The sequence below is a fragment of the Dasypus novemcinctus genome, chromosome 8, assembly GCF_030445035.2.
Source record: "Dasypus novemcinctus isolate mDasNov1 chromosome 8, mDasNov1.1.hap2, whole genome shotgun sequence".
Lineage (NCBI taxonomy): Eukaryota > Metazoa > Chordata > Mammalia > Cingulata > Dasypodidae > Dasypus > Dasypus novemcinctus.
This window is the reverse complement of record NC_080680.1, coordinates 115,362,230-115,384,040: the sequence shown is the minus strand read 5'-3', so window position 1 is coordinate 115,384,040 and position 21,811 is coordinate 115,362,230. Positions and strand designations below refer to the sequence as shown.

Below are 21,811 nucleotides of genomic sequence, written 5' to 3'. Positions count from 1 at the left end.
TTTGCATGTATTCTTTTCTATTGTTTATAAACCCATGCCATTAGGTGCTTTTGATTTTGAGTGATTTGAGTGTTGCACAAGTAGCAAAGTCAAAATGCAGAATCAACCATCTTCCTTTTTTACGTAAATTGTGGTCACGAACTAGTTGATAACAACAAATAATTTCCCTGGGAAAAAACAACATTTGAAAGAGTGTCTCTTATTTTCCTGTGTTTTCAAGTAAAATTCTGTGTGTTCTCTATTTCCCTGCAGTTCTATCCATGATATTGATGGTGATAATCAGGTATATATCAAGAATACTTGTGTGGATCTTAACAATTCTGGTCATACTGGGTTCACTTGGTAAGCTGCTTATTTCTTTGTTTCTTAGTAATTAAAATGGAGAGTTAAACTTTGCTTTCAGCACCACCTCCATTCAGAACTACTTTGGTTATTTTAAATAATTTCCCTCTTGTAAGCCTTGCGAATTAATTTAAAAACTGTAAAAAGACTCTAAGTGGATGATATTGGAGTTAGTTCACTGGGAGATCACTAAAATAAAATAAAATGGTAAGGTCATTGGCATTTGGGGGTGAAAAGCCCAAGAGAAAAGAAAGCAGTTGAGCTGTTTTGCTTCTTGTTCTTTAATTTTCACTTGATTCTTCCACCAGCCTGGCACGTGAATGGATTCTTTTATTGTGTACTTTTTAAAGGCCTGGACCAGCCATTCTGAGGTGTTGAAGTTCCTTCTGGTTGAAAAGTGTTCCATTTTAATTACTATTCTATTGACATTCTATTTTATTTCCTGTTTTTGCTTTCCTGTTTATAATGAACCTGTTAGGGTTTTCTGTTTATTGTTTTGTTTGTTTAAATAATTTCCTCTCGCATTTATAAATGTTTATTGTTTTGTTTGTTTAAATAATTTCCTCTCGCATTTATAAATGTGATACCTACTCATGGTAGAAAACAAATATAAAGAAGAAAATAAAAATTTTTTTTCACGTATTTATCTTCTCTTTAAGAAATTTGTTTACTTTTGTCTTAGAAAGTTTCATAAATATATTTACTACCCTTCCCTTATTTCACCAGTTAGAATTTAAAATCTAGACTTTTTTCTTTGCATATGTATATGTACATGTACAGATATATATATGTATATAATATAGTTAATTTTTTCCCTATTCTTTTAGTAGGGAAATTCATCCTATTTACATTTAGAATCATAACTGGTATGGTGGTCTTACTGATGACATCTGCTTTATGTTTTGCTTCAATTTATGCTTTCTTACTTTGTTTTCCCTGTATTTGCTATATGGACTATATTGTCTTTGGTTTAGCTTTACCTTGCTTTGAATGTTTTAGATTATATTTTTTATTTCTATAGTTGGAAACCTATATGTTATCAGAAAACATTTTTTTTAGTCTGCAATTCTGTGATATTAAAGGCTGAAATTAAATGGCATATATTGAGTTTTCCCCTACCTCTCCTAAATTTTGCATGAACTTTTCTTCACTTATTCTCCTATGCCCTTCTGCTCACTACACTTTTAACCTTTATTAGATAATTTGAGCTTCCCCCCAGGTTATTGTTAAAGTTAAAATACTATTTTTACATATTATATATTCTTTTAAAAGAATTTTGTCCCCCTGCTAAAAATAAAGTTGTTTCTTATTTATGCCTGCCTGCTGAACTCTTGTAGCAACCAAGGACACTTGGTTTCATACACATTGATTGGGGGGTAAAAAAGAATTTCATTTATCTTTGCCTAAATATGTTGCATAATTATCTTTACACTTAAATTATTTAAGTTTTCCTGTAACTGGTTTTGGTGGGAACTACTGATCCTTTTTTCATGAAACTCCATTCTTAAATTCTTAATTTCATGTCCTCTTTATATGGACTGGAATGTGAATTCAAGTAAACTTATTCATGAAGGATTTATGGGTGGTTTATTTTCTCAACTCTTGCTTATCTAAAACTGTCTTTGCCTTTACATGAGAATATTGAATTCGCTGGGTATAAAAATCTTGAGGCACAATATGCTCCCTGTGCTTATGCTTTATTTTAGAGAATCAGAGATCAGTCTAAACTCGTTCCATTGCTATAATCTATTTACCTACTGAGATGTTTATGTAACTTTAAAATTTATCCTTATAATTGAAAAATCTTGTCTGATACTGAACCTTAAGTTTGCCTATGAATTTCTGCTCCCCTACTTCCCACCTTGGGCTCTTCTTCAACTCTTTGAGTTTTATCTCTGTCCTTGATTATTGTTTCTGTTCCAGTGGTTTTTTTCTTGTGGTCATTGCTGTTCATTCTTCCTGCTATCATCTTCCACATTATCACTGTAATCTTCCTGTCCATTTCCTTTACCTTCTGGGAAAGCTCTTGAAGTTTATCTTCCATATCACTGGTTCAGTTCTCCTCACTACCGGTTCTATACCTGACTGCCTACAATAAGGGCCTTCATTTTTCTATTCCAATTTCATTTTTTTCTCCCAACCATCTTTCCATTTCACCTTGTAGCCTTTTATCTAATTCTGTGTTAAAATGGGCAGATCTTCTAGAAAATCTAGATTTGAATCCCAGCACTGGCACTTACTAGGCTTGTGGCATGTTACTTAAATCTCAATTTTTTTCAGTTGCAAAATGGGATTAATAATACTTAACAGTGTTGTGGTGATTAAATTAGGTGCCACACATAAAGTGCTTAGCCAGTTTCTAGTACAAATTTAAATGTTTAGTAAATGATATCTACTGTCACTATTGTGAATAGCATCCTCCTCAATGACATCATTATCGTTATATCTTCCTTGAACTTCAGGCTTTCTCTCATTATAACTTTTTCTTTACGTTTGTAGAGAAGATATTTTCTTCTAGTTTTTTGAGTCTAATAAACAATTTTCTTGTATCTACAAGATTTCAAAATGGAAATATTTCCCCTTGCTCCAAAATATTTTTCATAGATTCCTTTATGGTTTGCTTTTGTTTACTCATGTTCAATAGAAGTAAAATTCATACTCAGTAGTTACTAACAAATAGGGAATGGAATTTCCCTTTGACTCCATTCAATCTTTACTTGAGGACAGATAGAGGTTAGGTTGACATACATAGATCTTAGCCCAGTTTCTTATCTCCCAGGTAGTTATCTTATATACCTACATACCCACTTCTGCTCTAAATTTTCTATTTCCTTACCTTGGACTGCAAGGCCTCATACTGTGATCTGGTCTCCAGTTACCCATCTGCCTGTATCTCCTACCACCTTATCCCTAGCTCTGGCTGTAGTCATAGTGGCCTCCTTCTTTCTCTCATGCCAAGTTTGTTCCCACCTCAGCAGCTTAGAACTTGCTATTCTTCTCTGGAACACTTTTTTCTTAGGTAGTTTCATGGATTCCTCTCTCCCTTTCTTTGAGTCTTTTACTCAAGTGTCATCTTACTGGCGAGGACTTGCTTACTCATATTCTATAAAAGTGCAAACCTTTCTCAACCCCAGTACTTTCTATCCCTCTTTACAGCTATTTTTCCCCCCTTAGACTTAATATATTCCACATTTACTTGTCTCCTTAGTTTTTGTTTCCTCATTACTATATAACACTGTGGCTTTATTTTGTTCACTGCTGTATCCCCAGCACCTAAAACAGTAGTTGGTGGGCACTTAAGATGTTTGCTGAGTGGACTGAATGAATGTGTCTAGTGCAGCTCTCTTAGACGCAAGTAGGTCTCTCTCCCATCTAATTCTTTGAATTTGAGCCAAAGTTGGAGATGAAAACGTCCATCCCTAGAGCCTACTATTAGAGGTTTCTCATATTTGCTCCACCCTTTGGTGGGAACTACTCTTTGATCTTCATTTATTCATTCAATGAATATTTTATTCAACTGCCCGACTTAGTATCAGTCCTAGGCACTGGTACTGGCTAATATAACAGGAAAGATCCTGCCTTCCTCGAGCTTCATGGCTGATTTCTGTGACCCTTACTCAGTGCCTACAGCCTCCCCAGCTTAAACAGACACTGAGGTGCTTTCTTTCTGGCCAGTGCCTCTCAGGAGTCTGGAAACAGTACTGTTTTTGCAGAATCTCCCTTGGGTCCAGAGTCCTCCATAAGTAGAGTTGAAGGAAGTTGCTTTGCTTCACTGAAGGATTTATAAGTGCCTAAAATGGAAGGTGAGAATGGAGTAATCAGCGCTCCCCTTAATGATGGCAAAGAACTCCCAGCCAAGTCCCTTACAAAGGGATGGTTGCTGCATAAGACCCATGACGATGTGTAGGAAAGGCCCAGTAAATTGAGGATTTGCATTACACACTCTCCTATACTAATTATTGCAAAATCACTTGTTTTTGTCTTTAGGTGGCACAGGTGTACTGTGGTGGCTGTACGCAAAGCAAAGAAAATCTCCCAAAGAAACAGTTATTCCTGAACAGCTTCAGATAGCTGAAGACAATCTCCGAGCCCTCCTCATCTATGCCATTTCAGCCACAGTGTTCACAGTGAGTGGAGGCCAGGCTGTGTCTTTCGGTTTTGTGTTTTTATTTTCAGGAGACCATTGATGGAACAGAAACTTCTAGTTTTTGCCTTCTTAACCCTGATCATCATTTTTTAAAAATCCGTGCCATAGTATATAAAGCATTAAGAAGTTTTCAGAAGGCTTCCCTAATTGAAGAGTGCTATTTGATACAACATATTGTTCTACTCTGTCTGCTTTTTGTGAGAGGATTTTTCACTTACAATATTTGCTTACAGTCTATGACCATTTGCTTATAAGAACACATATCCTCTTATCATAACAAAATGCAAGTCCTTTTACAAAAAACAACCCCTTTTACTGTAGAAAAGTATGTTGAGAAAAACAGGCTACTTTCTTCCATTTACTTGTTCACTAATTGATTATTTGCCCATTATTTCCCTTCAACTTTTCTTTCAACAGTGTGTATTATTTAAAAAATATAGATGACATTCACTGTTTACCCACTACACAGTAAAATTACTAATTAACATTGGCTAAATAATTTAGACTCTGTATCTCTGGTTCATCATCTTCTCTGAAAAAGGAAAGAAAAATTGTGGTCTACTTCTAGGAGTACTCCTAAGCTTTTTATGGAGGTTAGAAAGAAAAAATAAACCCAGTTACCTAAAACCACTGATGCCAAAGATATTAGCTATTATGATGCAAACATATAGTAAGCACCTTTTATGTACAACTCACTGTGCCTGGGGGCTGGGAGGAGGTAACAAAGGGTGAATGGGGCATGGACCCCACTTGTAAGGAGCTCTTGCTCCTATAGAGATGAGGCACAAATAAATACTTTGAATGCTTCTGTGGTGATGGCATGGGTCCTTTCCCGTATTTTTCTGAGTGACAGCTTTTATCTATTCAGATAAAGCAAGGGTATAATCCTGATTGGCCTTTCCTCACTCAGAGCATATTTTCATTCCTAAAGAATGTAGAAGGGAAAGGTAGAATTATTCCAGCATTTATTAATAAATTGAGAAATCCTTTCATGTTTAATTTTAAAGGCACTTGGTAACCATAATTTACAGCTGAAAATAAGAGCTATAAGAGAGTTACTGATAAAGTGTTATTGAGATTTGGTGAATGATACTTCCAGGTTTGGGAATGAAGAGTTGTTAAAAAATTTCCATCATTGGAGAGGGAATGTAGCTCAGTGGTTGAGTACCTGCCTCCCATGTACGAGGTCCTGGGTTCAATCTCAGGTACCTCCTAAAAAAAAAATTCCCATCATTCTTCAGCTTCTGTTTTTACCACTTAAAAAAGTAACTGGAACCTTTTGCTCCTCACTCTCTGGGCAGGTTATCTTGTTCCTGATCATGTTGGTTATGCGCAAGCGTGTTGCTCTCACCATTGCCTTGTTCCACGTGGCTGGCAAAGTCTTCATTCACTTGCCTCTGCTTGTCTTCCAACCCTTTTGGACGTTCTTTGCTCTCGTCCTGTTTTGGGTATACTGGATTATGACGCTTCTCTTTCTTGGAACAACCGGTAAGAAGACAGGCTGTTTCTTTCTCTTGGTGATAAATATGATTTGCATTAAAATATTTTAAAATGTCAGAGTGAGATAATGCTTCAAACATTGACTGACAAGGTGCAATAGCCATCAGACCAGCTGTGGAGATGGCTCCTGAAGAATCCATTGCCTAGTCATGATTTTTAGGTCATCCTAATGATGGGGGTCCAGACCAGGTCAGGCCTGAAATTCCATCCTAGTGCTGAGATAGTCATTGATTGGAAGTAAGTTCCTGTACTGACTCAGACATTTGGATCTCTGCTAAGATGAACTCATGAATGCAGTGCCACTATGGAATGGACTCAAACCATAGCTACAGCCAAAGATCAACTTGTTTCCTTGGAGTTTCTACATTAGAAATGATCTGAACCTAGCAAGAGCTCCTAGTGATGAGAAAGTTCAACGTTAAACTCCCAGACTTGCTTGTAGCCATACTCAATAGCAAAGGTTAGGCCTGAATGTAATTAATGTTGAAGAATAGTGTAAAGGTGGTAGGTGATTTCTTTGGCCAATCACTACACGGTCATCAATTAAATATAATATTAACTTCTGTGCTTTGCCCTAATTATCAAGATTTATAATTACTGGACAAGTACTAGCCCTGAAAAAAAAAATGAAGTGTTTGAAAAGTCATACCTAAACTAAATAAGTGACAATAAGGTAGGAACTGTATTCAAATAGAACAACTTTTAAAAGCTTGTTATGAGGGGAGCGGGTGTGGCTCAGTGGTTCAATGCTTGCTTCCCATGTACTAGGTCCTGGGTTCAATCTTCAGTACAGACTTTAAATGATACCCATAAGGAAATCAAAATGATTTAATTTCACAGCTTTTTCAGGTGATAATTATTTTTGTTTTGCTCCTTAATAAATAACACTATGATTTTAAAGTTTGGAGTGGGGAGGAGGGTGGTCTGTTACTGGAAATTAGATTAACCTTTTAGATTTGATAGCTCATTTCTTGGTTTATACTTTATGTGCTGCTTCCTTCTTTCCCTGTTTTCCTAGGCAGCGCTGTTCAGAATGACCAAGGCTTTGTGGAGTTCAGAGTTTCTGGACCTTTGCAGTACATGTGGTGGTATCATTTGGTAGGCCTAATCTGGATCAGTGAATTCATTCTAGCATGTCAGCAGATGACTGTGGCGGGAGCCGTGGTAACATACTATTTTACTAGGTGAGAATTTGTACTTGTCAGAAAACTCAGGTTCACCCAAGTGATTATACTTGGAGAGTGGAGGGAAAGGGAATGGGACTATGTTTGGCAAGAGCTTCATTTCATTAAAAAAAAAAATTGGGGAAACGGACTTGGCCCAGTGGTTAGGGCGTCCGTCTACCACATGGGAGGTCCATGGTTCAAACCCCGGGCCTCCTTGACCCGTGTGGAGCTGGCCCATGCGCAGTGCTGATGCGCGCAAGGAGTGCCCTGCCACACAGGGGTGTCCCCTGCGTAGGGGAGCCCCACGCGCAAGGAGTGCGCCCCGTAAGGAGAGCCGCCCAGCGCGAAAGAAAGTGCAGCCTGCCCAAGAATGGCACCGCACACACTTCCCGTGCCGCTGACGACAACAGAAGCAGACAAAGAAACGAGACTCAGCAAATAGACACAGAGAACAGACAACCGGGGGAGGGGGGGATTTAAATAAATAAATAAAAATCTTAAAAAAAAAAAAAATAGACCATGAATATGATAAAGTGCTAATAGTTGCTAATTCTAGGTGATTGTTATTTTGCTCTTTACACATTTCTGTAACTTTTTCCCACGGGTCCTGGTGAAACATATTTAGCAGAGGAATGAATTTTGTAGTAATCAGTTATATAGCACTTTTGCTTTATATATAAGTCTGCAAGGACAGCAAGTCTTTTTAATTTGTTTGGACCAGAACAAGTGTCAAGAGTCCCCTTTCCTAGCTGCAGCGCTAAGTTTAACCTTGTAGGCCTCATAGCACGTATAGTCTAATGAGGTACTAGGTCTAATAGAACATCTTTTGGAATTCTGGTTTGATTATACAGTTAGTGCCATAAGTATTCACTAATAAGACCTTTCAAAGCAGAGTTTTATTTAACTTAAAGTATTAGAGAAAAAGAACCCCATGAAACTACCATAGAGAAATGAAGCATTAATTTCATATGGTACATCTGTAGCTTGTTTATTGGTTGTATGCTACTATGTCATTTTGTCATGAAGGTAGAGCAAGAATAATGAGTTGTTTTTTTACTTTATTAGACTCTAAACCAGTCCTATGTTTCCAACCTCTTGGCCTTGGTCTTGTTTTAATTATATTTTTGGTCACTTTTAAAATAGGGATAAAAGGAATTTGCCATTTACACCTATTTTGGCATCAGTGAATCGCCTTATTCGTTATCACCTTGGTACTGTGGCAAAAGGATCTTTTATTATCACATTAGTCAAAATCCCACGAATGATCCTTATGTACATTCACAGTCAGCTCAAAGGAAAGGTAAGAGGAAAATGCTTTCTCTGACTTTGTCTCAGCACATTCCAGACCTGAGTTCCGCATGTAGTAAAGCACCCAACAATGTTAAATCCAGAGTTGTGAATGTTTTATTCACAGTCTTTTCAACATGGAATCCAGTCCTCCTCCATCTCCCACTCATGCATCCCCTAAGCTCTGGCAAAATCCATCAAATCACTGATCACCAAAAGGTCCTGTGCTTTTCTTCTTCCCGTGTTGCCTCACATACCTTCCTTAGAACTGCTTCCCTGTCTTTGGCTGTGAAAATAACATGCATGTCAACATGGCTTAGTTCAAATGCCACCATTTCCTAAAAACCTTTCCTGATTCCTTCCATCTCCCAAAGGATGTCGTCTCTCTCTTCTGTACTGTCATAGTACTCGGAATCCATATCATATTCTGATTCTAATCTTTTTTTTATTAGTATTTTGTTTCTCCTACTAGACTGTAAGCTCCTTGTTATTCTTACCTATGCAATGGGTGCTAATTAAATCAGAACTGATAGCAATTAATTCATCTAGTATGTTTTGAATGAAGAGAAAAGGGGCAGAGGTGGAGGCTTTGAAGCATAGGTATGATTTTCTAAATTCTTGTTTTTTTAAACATGTGAAGTACTATATGACAGTTTGATTTTTTTTTTTTTTAATTCTGATTTTTCTCCCTTTTTAGGAAAATGCTTGTGCTCGATGTGTGCTGAAATCTTGCATTTGTTGCCTTTGGTGTCTTGAAAAGTGCCTAAATTACTTAAATCAGGTAAAATATTATAAAAATATATCTAATGTTCAGCTTCAAAGATAGGTTCATTGCTTGAAAGATGCTGTTTTTCTTGTGGTGCTGTTCATTATGCCATGATGGAATCTATTTCTATCACAATCTTTTTAAAAAAACTAACATATGTTCTTACCAAGGCTCTTTATTATATTAATCTTAATTTTAATATATGAATAAAAAATCATTAGTGTTCCTCTTTCAGGAAAGACATTTTTCCTTTATCCCTTATTTCGCCTTCTTTCATCTGTGAACGAATCTATCTGCTCCAGCCATTGTTCCTTCTTTTAAATGTTGTTTGAAAAGCTATTGTGACATTTATTTCTTCTTTGCCACTATTTACCATTGTTCAGAGCTACCTTGCTCTTTATGCTTTTTTTTTTCTCATCCACCTGCTAAAATCTATATTTGCCTGGGAAATATTACCAAAAGAAATGCTATTTCTAAAGTCAAATGAAGAAATCAAGACTTACTGAGATAACAGTTCTCAGGGGAGTAGGCAAGCCTCTGCTTTTCTCTTTGCGTGTGTAGGACTTGGCTCTGCAGCCCCCATTTCTTGAAAATAATTCTAATGTATAAGGTACTGTCATTTAGTAGACCAAAAACCAAAACTGACTTTCTCCCCTTTTACCTCTAGCTGATTGAAAATTAGAGTTACACTTTCCATTTCCTCCAGGAGAGTCCAGGGATGACAGTCATCCTGTGGCAATGGGCTTGAACATACCTGGAGTTTGCTTTGTTGAAGCCTCTGGTTAATAGGAAGTAGATATGACATTTCATTAACAAATCTTGCAGGTCATATTTCTGTGGGTGTTCAAGTGTTTAGAAGGTCATTGTTTAAAAAAAAACTGACTTCCTCCCACCACCTAAACTCCTAGCCTTAATGATTTTGTCTGAGCATCACCTCCTCCAAGAATCCTTCCTTCATCCTTCCTTCCACAGCACCAGTTTCTACCACTGTCAAAACACTAAGCTCATTGTTAAAATGGTCTGTTTACTTGATGTCCTCACTTTTAGACTTTAACTCCTTAAAGACAGAGATCTTATTTTTCTTAGTCTTCCCAGAAATTAGCACAGTGCCCAGTACACAAATAGGTAGTCTTCAAATATTTCCTGAGCATCTTATTAATTAATCAGTGAACATTTGGACTCAAAAAGACTGACGGTGGAATAAAACTGTTAAGTAAAAATCTCAAAAAGGAGATGTGCAGTTATACTGAAGGAAGGGAACAAAGCATAGGATGTCAAGATGGTCAGTCATCTGGGGGGAAAAAAATCCAAGGTTTCTAGGGTATCCCAAGCTAAACAGCAGTCAGCAGTTTAGCTCTGCGGTTCTGGGATATATATACAATCTGCGACTTGTTCTTTGTTGCACAGGTTTTGTCCAGTTTGTATCTTCATTATGCATAGGTGGTGGTTGAGGATTCCAGGGAAGCATTAAAGTCTATTCAAAATAATAAATTGAACATGTAGAAGAGGTTTAAGGAAATGTGATTCCTTAAGCCAAGGACTGAACTGATACTTACAAGTTGTTTGAGAACATGAAGTGCTACTAAGTGAAGACTGATAACCAGTGGGCTTCCTGGCTTCTGTGCTCGCAGGGAATGGCTTTCTGTGAGATGAGGGCAAACATATTGAAGATATTAGAAAACTTCCTGTCATGAGAGGTTGAGCATTAGGCTCAGTTGCCAGTGGAATTTTTTAAACCTGCTTCATGTGAGCCTCTTCAGAGCTGGGTGGGGCCCCATCTGTTGGCAGTATTTATGATGATGGCATCAGGTAATGTTGAGCAGAGACCTCCACAGCCCTTTTTCTAAAATTCCAAAGATAGAGTCAGGCATAAGAACAGGAACTGCTGGTACAGGAAGGGGCATTCTTCCCGGGGCTGCCACACACGGTTGGCAGTTCTGAGTGCTCTGCACTGCAGGACATCCTGCCACAGCTGGCACCATTTTGTCTCCATTATTAACCCTTACTTTCTATAAATGAAAGTTTCCTTTTTCCAGTCACACAGGATTGTGCCCATGCCTTATGGCCTTGCTGGAGAGAGTGCAGTGGGTAACTGGGGGGATGTAGAATGGAGAGGACCTTGTCGCTAAAGCCACACCTGTGTTTCACTCCCAGTGTGTACCTCTTTGGCAAGTTCAGTGAAACCTCTGAGTCTTAAGCAAGTGGAAAAAAATATACCTATCCTCATAAGCTTTAGTAAGGATGAAATATTAGAAAAGTTAAATTAACTCTTAGAGTGCCTGGCTCTCAGCAGACACCAAGTAAATGTTACCATTCTCACCTTCCCCATTCTTTTTGGTGCAAATTCCCAATTTTTTTACCCTAAGACAAGAGAACTGTGGCAAAGATAATCTAAAAAAATCACTCTAAAGATTTATGTTTTCTCTAAAAACAAAAGTAATAAAAAATATTGAAGAAAGAAGAGTTTCCAAGCATCACCCATAATCTCATCATCTTATTGCAACAGTGTCTATCATTCTCATAGTTACTGGCTTTGGAAAAAAAGGTTAGTAATACTTCATTTCAATGCAGTAATGTCTGATCATCTATACACTTCATCTGTAAAATGGGGGTAATAATGGTGTTTATCTTAAGAGCACAGTGAGGATGAATAGATACTGTCACAGGGCTCTGAGCATGTGCTTGGAGCACAGCCAGTTCTCCGTGATTTGGTGAGTGGCAGCTCTTACTCAATCACATCAACAATTGGTTTCTTTTTAATCCTTCTTAACATGCAGCAGTTTTTATCTTTTTCTTGTTAGGTCTTTCAGTCTTTCTTTTACGGTTACTTACTTGGCTTTTGTGCTTAGAAAGGTCTTCCCCATCACAAGAAATTATTCTTTTATATTTTCTTATAGTCCTTTAGAGGTTTATTTTTCAAATACTTAACTCTTATTTGTCTGGAATTTGGTCATTTATCCCAGGAAAACTATGAACAATCCATCCTTTCTCCTGTGAAATGCCAACTTAATCATGTATAAATTCTTATGTAACATATTCAGTCTGTTTCAGGACTTTCTTCTCAATGGCATTGAACTGCCTATTTTTATACCAGCACTACAAGATTTATGGTATTATATATCTTAAATATCTTATGATGCGTAAGGCATGCAAGTCCTGCCCATTCTTATTTTCAAAGATTTCTTGTGTACATCACCTAGTTTGTTCTTCCAAATTAGCTTTAGAATATTCTGTAGAGCATATAACACTAAATAATGGCAGCTAACATTTATTGAACTCAAGTACCTTACACTTTACATGCATTATCCTCCATTAAGAGTTCTATTTTATCTAGTACTCTTTGGAAGATGGTTAAAAATGAATTAGTACTTATCACTTTGGACTTGTTTTCCTCCTGTCTTTTCTTTTGCTGCTGCTCCTACTATCAGCATGCAATTTGAAGTCCAAAGCCTTGAAATCAAACTTAAGTACTTGCAAGGCCAACTGTGTCATGTAAATGAGTGAAGCAGGCAGGGTCAAAGGCAACAGGGAGTGGTGGGGACTGTGGTAACCTGAAGCTATCCTGTTTCATCCAAAGAGGCCATTTAGTAGTTAGCTCTGACAGAATATTGTCATATGAGAATTTATAGACATTTATTCTAGCTTTTCCAGTTTTCTAAGAAAAGTCAGAATGCTGGTTATTTACATTTTATCTCCTGCTATTAAACGTTTGGCAACTCATTTAAAAAAAATAACTCCCAGTGAGCCAGAGCAAATACAAGGTGGGCCTCACCAACATCCAAGGTCCATGGGCAACCAGTTTGTTGCTTTCCTGCTTTTAAAGAATTTAGAGGACAATAGGAATAAAGAGGAGTGTAGATAGGGAGGTAGAGTAGGCCAAAGTCATTCTGCAGCACAATATGAAATGCCATAATCCTAAACCATGCTCCAGTGAATAAACTGTGGAAAATAAAGCTGGCTTCATAATAGAACTTTAGATTTTAAAAGCAAGCCACTCAGTATATATAGGGTAAGTGCCAGAGTCTTGCAAACAGAGTGACCTGTGAACTATGTTTGTTTCTGCAGGTGCTTACCTTAATATGTGCTCAAGTGATTATATATCTAACAGGATTCACTTTAGATAGAGAGATTGTTACAACCAGAATCTGTTTTCTGTTGGGCATTGGATTACTCAGGTTTGTTTTACTTTGACATCAGTTGGAGATAGTACATTTAAGACTGGAGGGTGTCTGCTCTCTAGTTAAGTATTAAGATAATAAAGCTTTTCTCTACATGGTATGAATGGGGGTTGTAGAGAACATTTTTTTAAGTTCCTATAATACACCTGCTACTACACTAAGGACTGTATAAACATCCTCATTTTCTCTCCACAGTTCTGAAAGAAGGCATTATTTCTCGTTTTTGAGAACATTGTGACTGTTATTTATGGCAGGTCACGTGACCTGGAGGAAAGAAGGTTTTGAATCTGTTCACCTACCCCTTTCCACCATTATCGCCTGCCATATAAGTATATACACATCTGGTGGAGCATAAAGAAAGCAGAATTATTATCTACTCTAGAAACTAGGCAAACATCTCAAACTCATGTTTTGTGCAATTAACTAAGATGTGATGGCTTTAAAGAAAAATCTATTTAAATAAAGGTTTGCAATATACTTTTAATTCTTATGACCCTTAAGAAGTCTAAGAATTTAGAACCAAACTGGGTGAAACTGTTAAGGGGTTTATGCCCCTTCCCTCTGCTTCTTTCCTCTTAATCTATAATGATCCATACATAGATACTAATATATATCCCATTCCCCTTTCCTGCATTGCTGTCCATTGCTTGCTCTGTTAAATGAGCCATTATATAAAGATTCTTAAACTATAAGAAAATGTTTGTGTCCTTAAGTGAAGAAAGGAAAGAAAGCTGAAAACGTGGAACCTGTGCTCTGGAACAGATGCCCAAGCAGGCCTAGGTCACCTGCAAGGTGGCTGCTGACAGTCTTCACAAGCTTTCGTCACAGGACCAGTAACTTTTTTTCTCTCTAGCTTATCATACAGAAATGCCCCCAGGGATCATCTGTGCTTACAGTAAGCATCCTTTTGGAAAGATTCCTTGATGGTGACTTGCGGTGGGGAGTTCCCTCTCAAGCTTGTGTCCGCCTCAAGCAGATACTGGTCACCGACCAGATATTCATCAGTGATACCTTACTGAGGGTAGTTTAGCTCAAGATAAGGAAGGCAATTTGAGGAGGGGCAGGGAGGGGAATGCTAAAAATCTCAACTAAGTAGTTTACCTTAAGAAAGCTCTGGGAACAGTTATCAGAGAAAGCCACAGAGGGCCTAGAACTCCTTGAGAACCTTGATGGGAATCCTTTCAGACTAAGAGGTCTAGAAGCAGAGGGAAAGTCCACTGACCTGCTGTGATCTTTAGCTCATTTTCCTTCCTGAACTGGTCTTCCTGACCTTCTTTGCATATCGCATGCAGCTCATCCTCCTACAACAGAGGCAGATGAAAGAGCTTACAAAATATTTACGTACTGGTTTTTTGCTCCCCAGTTAGGTAGAATACAAAAGAGTTGCATAGATCTATAGGAATATTGTCCAGAAGGCTTAATTTTCAGGAGGGCATCCTACCCTAAAACCAAAAACTGGAGAGAAGGAACCATTGCTGCTTCCCAACTTGTCTACAAATAAATAGGCATCTGCTCTAAAAGCAGATGGAATGGGGCAGTGTGGGAGGGGAAGAAAGAGGAAACAGGGGAGGAATAATCAATGGGGCTTCTGAAAATGAATGAGGGTCATATAGAGCTTTTCAAGTTCAGTTCGGAAGGGTCGGGTCCTCTTCTGGTCTGATGATGATGGAGAGAGCATGGAGGATGTGGAGCCCCTCCTGCTTCTGTCTCTTCTTTCAAGGAAACTCATCCTCAAACTGGAAAGGGTAGAGCTACACATTTAAGAGTGAGTTGTTCTTCCTCATAAATAAAGAATATAAAACCAGCACCTGGTTGATTTTAAGTGCATTATCCAGTTTCCTCGATTTTATTTATTTATTTTTTACATCAGAGTGCATCTCATGATCAACATGTATTTTTAATATTGTAGGGTGTTTTCCCCTGAAAACCTGTTACTTAAAACTGACTCATTACTCTCTTGATCATTTCTAAAATAGGGGAAATATGGTAATTCTCTTCAGGGGACTTATATCCCCAGATTATCGAAGCCAATTGTCAATTAAATTGTTGAACTGAAGAACTGTGTGAATGATGCTAAAGGACTGAAGTTGTAGAGAAAAGGTAGTGAAGACTTAAAATGAGCAATTGTAGTTTTAGTTTCCAAAAAGGATAAGGAGGTGGATTCTATAGAACGTAAACCAATGAGGTTGATATTGAGCCTTGGTAATACTCTACACAGGGGTCAGCAGATTTTTTTTTTTCTGTAAAGGATCATATACTTTATATTTGGCTTTGTGGGCTATACAGTCTGTCAGAACTACTCAACACTGCCAATGTAGTGGGAAAGCAGCTGCCCACAATATGTAAATAAATGTGTGGCTATGTTCCAATAAAACTTTATTTGCAACCATGGGTTGGAGGCCAGGTTTACCTTAATTTCACAATCCCTGCTCTTGTATAAATTGTTAAATGGGTGCTTAGTACCAGTTGGCTTCTCTGAGAATAGGTCCTGTTCCATCCTTTTCAGTAGGCTTCTCTCTCTCCCAGGCAAGATCAGAAGTACTCATTAAGACCTGGCACAGTATTTCAAAAGAAGCTTTTATAGAAGGTGAAGAAATGTATATCAGAGCAGTAAGGTCATTAACTCTTCAGTGTCTGCTGTCTTAACTGATAAGAAGTACTGGCAGATGAACAATGTAAGAGAACAAGCAGCAAATGAATGCTAACAGAAAAAAATAGCATGGTTTCTTTAAAAATATCTTATTTATTAATTTTTGAGATGAAGAGAGCTACAAATACACCATAGCAAAAAAATTTCTGATAGTAAATTACACCAATTTTAAGATGGAATGCCAGGTTTCAAAATTGTATTGTGTTTTTCAAAGAACACCATAATTTCCTGCTGCTCCACTACTGGAAAACGCTTACAAATCACAGCCAGTAACCTACCCAGTACGGTTTCATTGTTTTCAGGTGTTCTGTATTTTTAATCAATGCATCTAATCATATAACGGCAAATTAGTTTTTTAAAATTTATTTATCCTCCCCCCTCCCCATAGCTTGCTTGCTGTCTGCTCTCTGTGTCCGTTCTCTGCGTGTTCTTCTGTGTCTGCTTGTCTCCCTTTGTTGCATCATCTTGCTGTGCCAGCTCTTGGCAGGCACCGGCTGTCAGCTCTCTGCTGGCTCGGGCCAGCTTGTCTTCACAAGGAAGCCTGGGACTCAAACCCAGAGCCTCCCATATGGTAGACGGGAGCTCAATTGATTGAGCCACGGCTGCTTCCCCAGATTAATTTTTTATGGCTCAAACCTTATCCTCATACCAGTTTCCTAATACCTAACAGCATACAAACGGAACATTCCTAAGTTAAAGACTGCCTCTCCTGGGTTCAGTGTTTAAAGCTTTACAGGCAGTACAAACTAACTAACCCCTTACATGTCCAGCAATTTTCCAGCAATTTCAACATTTTGGACCCACCAAGTCCATATTCTTTCCCTTCCTAAGACCCCAAACATATTTGATGTGATAGTATTTTTTTTTTTTTTACATTTCCCAGAAAACATCAATGCTATTCCAGCATGTACTATAAAAAAGAATAAAAAACTAGCAGAGCTGTGACTCGTGGGTCAAAGAAGAACAAGGGCACAGGGCAGCAGACACAGACTCAGGCATCAAGCGCCTCTGCTGGGACTTACTGTTACAAGGGCCTGAGAGGAAGGGAGGGAAAGAGGAAGTGGGAGAATGTCCGTGAATAAGAAGATATTAGCAATTTATTAGCTACTAAAACCAAAAACTCCAGAACTCTGACAGGTTCGTAGGGATGCAAACATCATCACCACATTCAAGTACCTGGTTTCTCTCTGCTCTCACTTCCGCCGTGCTGGCCTCACCCTCAGTTTGACACCACGGCCTCCGGCAGCGCAAGGCTCTTCCCACTGTGTTAGCAAAAACGCTTGAGCAATTCATACACACACTGGGCTGCCCACAGAAATGAGAGAGCTGCTCCTTCCGGAGAGCCTGTGGAAGAAAAAAGAAACTTCTTTTTCCCAGAAGCCCCAGCACCCATCTCCTTACTTTTCATTGGCCCTGATTAGCTTATGGGTCAATCGCTGAACCAATCACTATGGCCAGCTGGGTAGGGTATGCCGATTGGCTTACTGTCCATCAGGTCCCTCCCCTAGAGCTAGAAGTAGTATCCACCCCACTGGAACCACCGGTCGGAGAACGCGGAAGCGGTGTTTTCCCAGAGGAGATCTGGTGTCCTTCTCCCATGAAGGAAGAGTAATAAAATGCTGGGCAACAAACAGCTGACTGTTGCAAGAGTTGGGAGAAATGACAGCAAAAAGAGAGCCTCTACACAGGAAGACCGTTGAGGTTCCATTTCAAACAGCACAGCCATCTGATGCCGTGTATTATCAGAGCAGCAGCCCTTACGTGTCTGTGCAGCTTTTAAAGCATCGGTGAGCTGGCTATAATGCATCACTGATATTCATAGTGAGGAACGTGAGGCCTCTCCAAAAGGTTGACTTACGTTGGATTTACTAAAACAAGGAAAGACGTTATCGGATATTAGAGTTTTGTGTATTTCAATAATTACCGGTATTTTTAAAGGACCCAGACTGAACCAGCTTGGAAAGTTCTTTTTATCATATCAGTTATTATTTTTAAAATGTCTTAATATTTCCTCATGCTTAGTGTCAATCTGCACATCATCAAAGCCATAAGTTTAACTGTGAGGTAGTTTTAAAAGCGATGCTTCAACTATGCTTGGTTTATATCTTGACAAAGGAAGATGATGTTGGTTGATGAAAATCCTCTTTTTGCTTCTGTCCAGAATGCGTACACAGCCACAGCTATCAACAGCACCAACTTCTGCACCTCGGCCAAGGATGCCTTTGTCATTCTGGTGGAGAATGCTTTGCGAGTGGCTGCCATTAACACAGTGGGGGATTTTATGTTATTCCTAGGCAAGGTAAGGCCAAGTTTGAGACGTGGTAATTTTTTGCATGCGTGCATGTTTGTTCTTTAATAAAATAAAATTTAAAAAGCAAAAACAATCCCCCCCACAAACTGAAAGTAACTTAATTAAGCTCTTATTATGTTTCAGGCACCGTTCTAGGTACTTTATATAGTATTATGCTTATTTAAGCCTCAACAAAATTGTAGGGTAAGTTCTGTTATTGGCTTCATTTTACAAATGGTGAAACTGAATGTCTTAGTCAGCCAAAGGGGTGCTGATGCAAAGTACCAGAACTCTGTTGGCCTTTTTAAAGGGTATTTATTTACAGTTACCAGACCCTAAAGACTCCAACTCAAGGTATCATGACAGGTACTTTTTCACTCAAAATCTGTTGCCACGTGTTGACACAAGATGGCAGGCGGAGTCTGCGAGGGTTCAGCCTTCCTCTTTCCTTTCAAAGTTCTGTGGGCCCAGTTTCTTCTGATCTCAGCTATAGGCTGGCATAAGGCTTGTCTCTCCTCCCAGGACTCATCTCTTTGGACTCAGCTCCTCTGCTCTCCACAAGGCCAGCTGTAAACTATCAGGCGAACATCTCAGCTCTCCCCAGGGCTCCAGTGTTCTCCTTCTCTCTATTTTCTTCTGTGTAAGAGTCTGTTTTATCCCCACCAAGGGTGTGGGGACTTAACCCTGCATGCCCTAATAACATGGTCCAATAAAATCCCTAGTCTTGATTTAATCAAGTAAAAGTGAAACCTCTGAATCTAATATAATCAAATACACCCAAAGGAACAGACCAGTTTACAAACACAACCTAGTATTTACTTTCGGAATTCATAAACAATATCAAATTTCTGCACTGAGGCACAGAGAGGTTATGTAATTTGCCCAAGGTGATACAGCCACTTTTTCATGTTTCTCCTTATTCATTTTGAACTGTGAAGAATTATGAAACAGTCATATTGTGTTTAGGGGTTCTGCTTCTGGAGTCTGACTGCTGGGCTTAAATCTTGGCTCTGTCACTTACTAGATGTGTGACCTGGGGCAGAATACATAAACATTCTGTCCCCCAGTTTGCTCATCTGTAAAATTGGGTTAATATAATAGCGTTACAGCCTCAGGGCTATGGGGATTAGACCTGTTAATACTTGTAGACTGCTTAGGACAGTGGCTGACATATTGTAAACTCTCAATGAATGTTATCTGTCATCGTCGTTTTTATATATAAACCCGGTCATCGTCATTTTTATATATAAACCCCTTATAATATAGTTGTTGGGAAGTGGGACTAATACTTTCCTTAGCAATATCTCAGAAAAGGTGACTGATTCTACACTTTGCAAAATAATAAGTAGAATTATACTTGGATTTCACTGTATTTGTATTTCAAGTCATAAAGTACTCTGGAATTATGGATAAGTGAGAAGAAAGACTTGTAACCCCACCCTATAGCCTAGTAACTTCTTGTTTTTATATAGTCCCTCCCCGTGTTTTCTCATAGGCTTATATTTCCACAGCATAACAATCATAGCAAACATACCTGGTGGTCCTGCCCTTTTCACTTCACATTGTATCTTATACATTTTCCACATTACTTTGATAATCTTCATACATCCTGATTATCGTGATGGCCAGTATTCCATTATGTGCTGTACTTAGACGTTCTGTTATTACTGAATACTTAGGTTGCTCCATCCAGTATGCTTTAAAAATGTTTTTGAAAAGAAAAAAAAAATTGGTGTAAAGAACATGGTAGCACTGTATGGTTCTCAGTTGTTTACTAATATATAATAAGCTGCAGTGGAATCTTTGTATACAATCCTTGCCCACATCAATACTTACTTCCTGAGGCCGGAATCCTAGAGTTAGAATTAATGAGTCAAAGAGTGTCGAATAGGTTTTTTTGGTATGCATTGCCAAATTGCCTTCCAGAAAGATCTATTTGTGAGTAATGCAATATTTGTAGTATTAAATATTAAATGACTTTTAAAAACCATGAAAAAGAAACCTTTTTTTATTAGTTGAGAAATCCACAAAGGAGAAAGATGAGGGAAACATTTTCTGAGTTTCTAACATACTAAGACAAACACTCTTGAAGTTTCCTTTTTCAAAAACGTGGTTCTGATAATAGAATACAGTAAATCCTTTGAAAAGTGTTCCTTTTCATTGCAATTCAAGGACTTCTGGTATATAGAAATTGTTTTTGATCAACTAGATAGATCATAATAAACATTATAAAAGACAGTGTCAGAAAGAAACTAACTTGGTACATTTAACAACTTGGATGAATCTTTCTTGAGGTAATTATGCTGAGTAGGAAAAGCTAATCTCAAAGGATTATGTACTTATTCCATTTATTAACATTCTTAAAATGACAGAATTATGGGACTCGAGAACATATTAGTGGTTACTCAGGGTTGGTTATGGGGTAGGTTGGTTATGGGAAGGCAGGAGAGGCTTTAAGAGGGCAAAGTGAGGGTTATTTGGTGATGCAGATGTTCTGTATCTTCATAGTATCAATGTCAACATCCTGATTGTGTTATTATACCGTCGTTTTGCAAGATGGTACCCTTGGGACAAACTGGGATCTCTCTGTATTGTTTCTTTTTTTGTATTATTTTTCACAAGTGCATACAAAGCCACAATTATCTCAACATTAAAAATAATTTTAAAACTTTGAATTAACAAGAAAAAAAGAGAGTATCATAGTTTCCATTTCTTTGGGGCTCTAGTGGTTTTTATGGAATGGTGAATTAGATGTGGAAGGGACCTTTCCTCCTGGATTAGTAGCCCATCAATGGGCAAGAGGCTCTTCAAAGGTAAGACTGAAACTTTATAAGCTATTTTAAGTGTTTTAATCTAATAGAAATTGCATATTTGCCCCAATGAAGCTATATAAAAACCAAAATCTTTAATTTCTTTGCTTTTGTGTCAAATATTTTATCTCTGTGTAATAATACTTTTCTTACACTGATTATATGTTCTGGTTAACAATTTACTTGTCTTTGATAAGTGAAAAAAAGAGAAAACATGAGTTATTACTTATAAGTGCTATTTTATTGGTAAACTAAATCTTTTAAAATGGATTCCATGGGGAAAGGCCATGATAAATGCAGGATCCATGGTGGCCAAAAAATAAACAAACAAAAGAAAGAAACTAACATTGCTAGGTGGCTGTGTTAAATGCTTTCAGAATGTTTATTTTACAATTATGGGGGGTATGTATTATCATGTCTCTTTTTAAAGAAGAGAAAGACTCAGAAAGGTTATAAAGACTAAGAAGTACTTACTTTGTGATGCAAATCTACATCTCTCTGACCATAGCATTTTTCCATTCTTTCCATCCTACCCTGTGCATGAATCCCTTCAACTGTATGGCAAATACTTTATCATCAAAACCAGGGTGTCTAAACTTAAAATCATGTATCCTACTAAAGAAAAAGAAGTCGAGCACAAATTCCCAATATAGTACATTTATTTATTAATGATAT

At 38.0% G+C, this 21,811-nt stretch overlaps 1 protein-coding gene and 1 long non-coding RNA gene across 9 annotated transcripts in view; one reads left to right on the top strand and one right to left on the bottom strand.

Moving 5' to 3' along the window:
* The window catches only part of SLC44A1 (solute carrier family 44 member 1), a 211,295-nt gene that overhangs the window by 120,898 nt on the left and 68,586 nt on the right, over positions 1–21,811 (top strand). For 6 of the 8 annotated variants that reach the window (XM_071217085.1, XM_071217084.1, XM_058302585.2 and 3 more), the window contains exons 7-13: positions 253–342; positions 4,330–4,469; positions 5,791–5,977; positions 7,008–7,173; positions 8,299–8,455; positions 9,140–9,223; positions 18,198–18,335. In XM_071217085.1, the coding sequence (XP_071073186.1) occupies positions 253–342; positions 4,330–4,469; positions 5,791–5,977; positions 7,008–7,173; positions 8,299–8,455; positions 9,140–9,223; positions 18,198–18,335 (962 nt within the window). Of the gene's footprint in view, positions 1–252; positions 343–4,329; positions 4,470–5,790; positions 5,978–7,007; positions 7,174–8,298; positions 8,456–9,139; positions 9,224–18,197; positions 18,336–21,052; positions 21,140–21,811 lie in introns of all 8 variants that reach the window. The other 2 variants (XM_071217083.1, XM_071217082.1) reach the window with 1 other exon arrangement.
* On the bottom strand, positions 338–17,303 carry LOC131279523 (uncharacterized). Its single transcript, XR_009186945.2, has 3 exons — positions 17,213–17,303; positions 14,609–14,687; positions 338–4,133 (listed from the first exon to the last, which is right to left on the bottom strand). It is a non-coding gene; the product is annotated as an uncharacterized lncRNA (long non-coding RNA).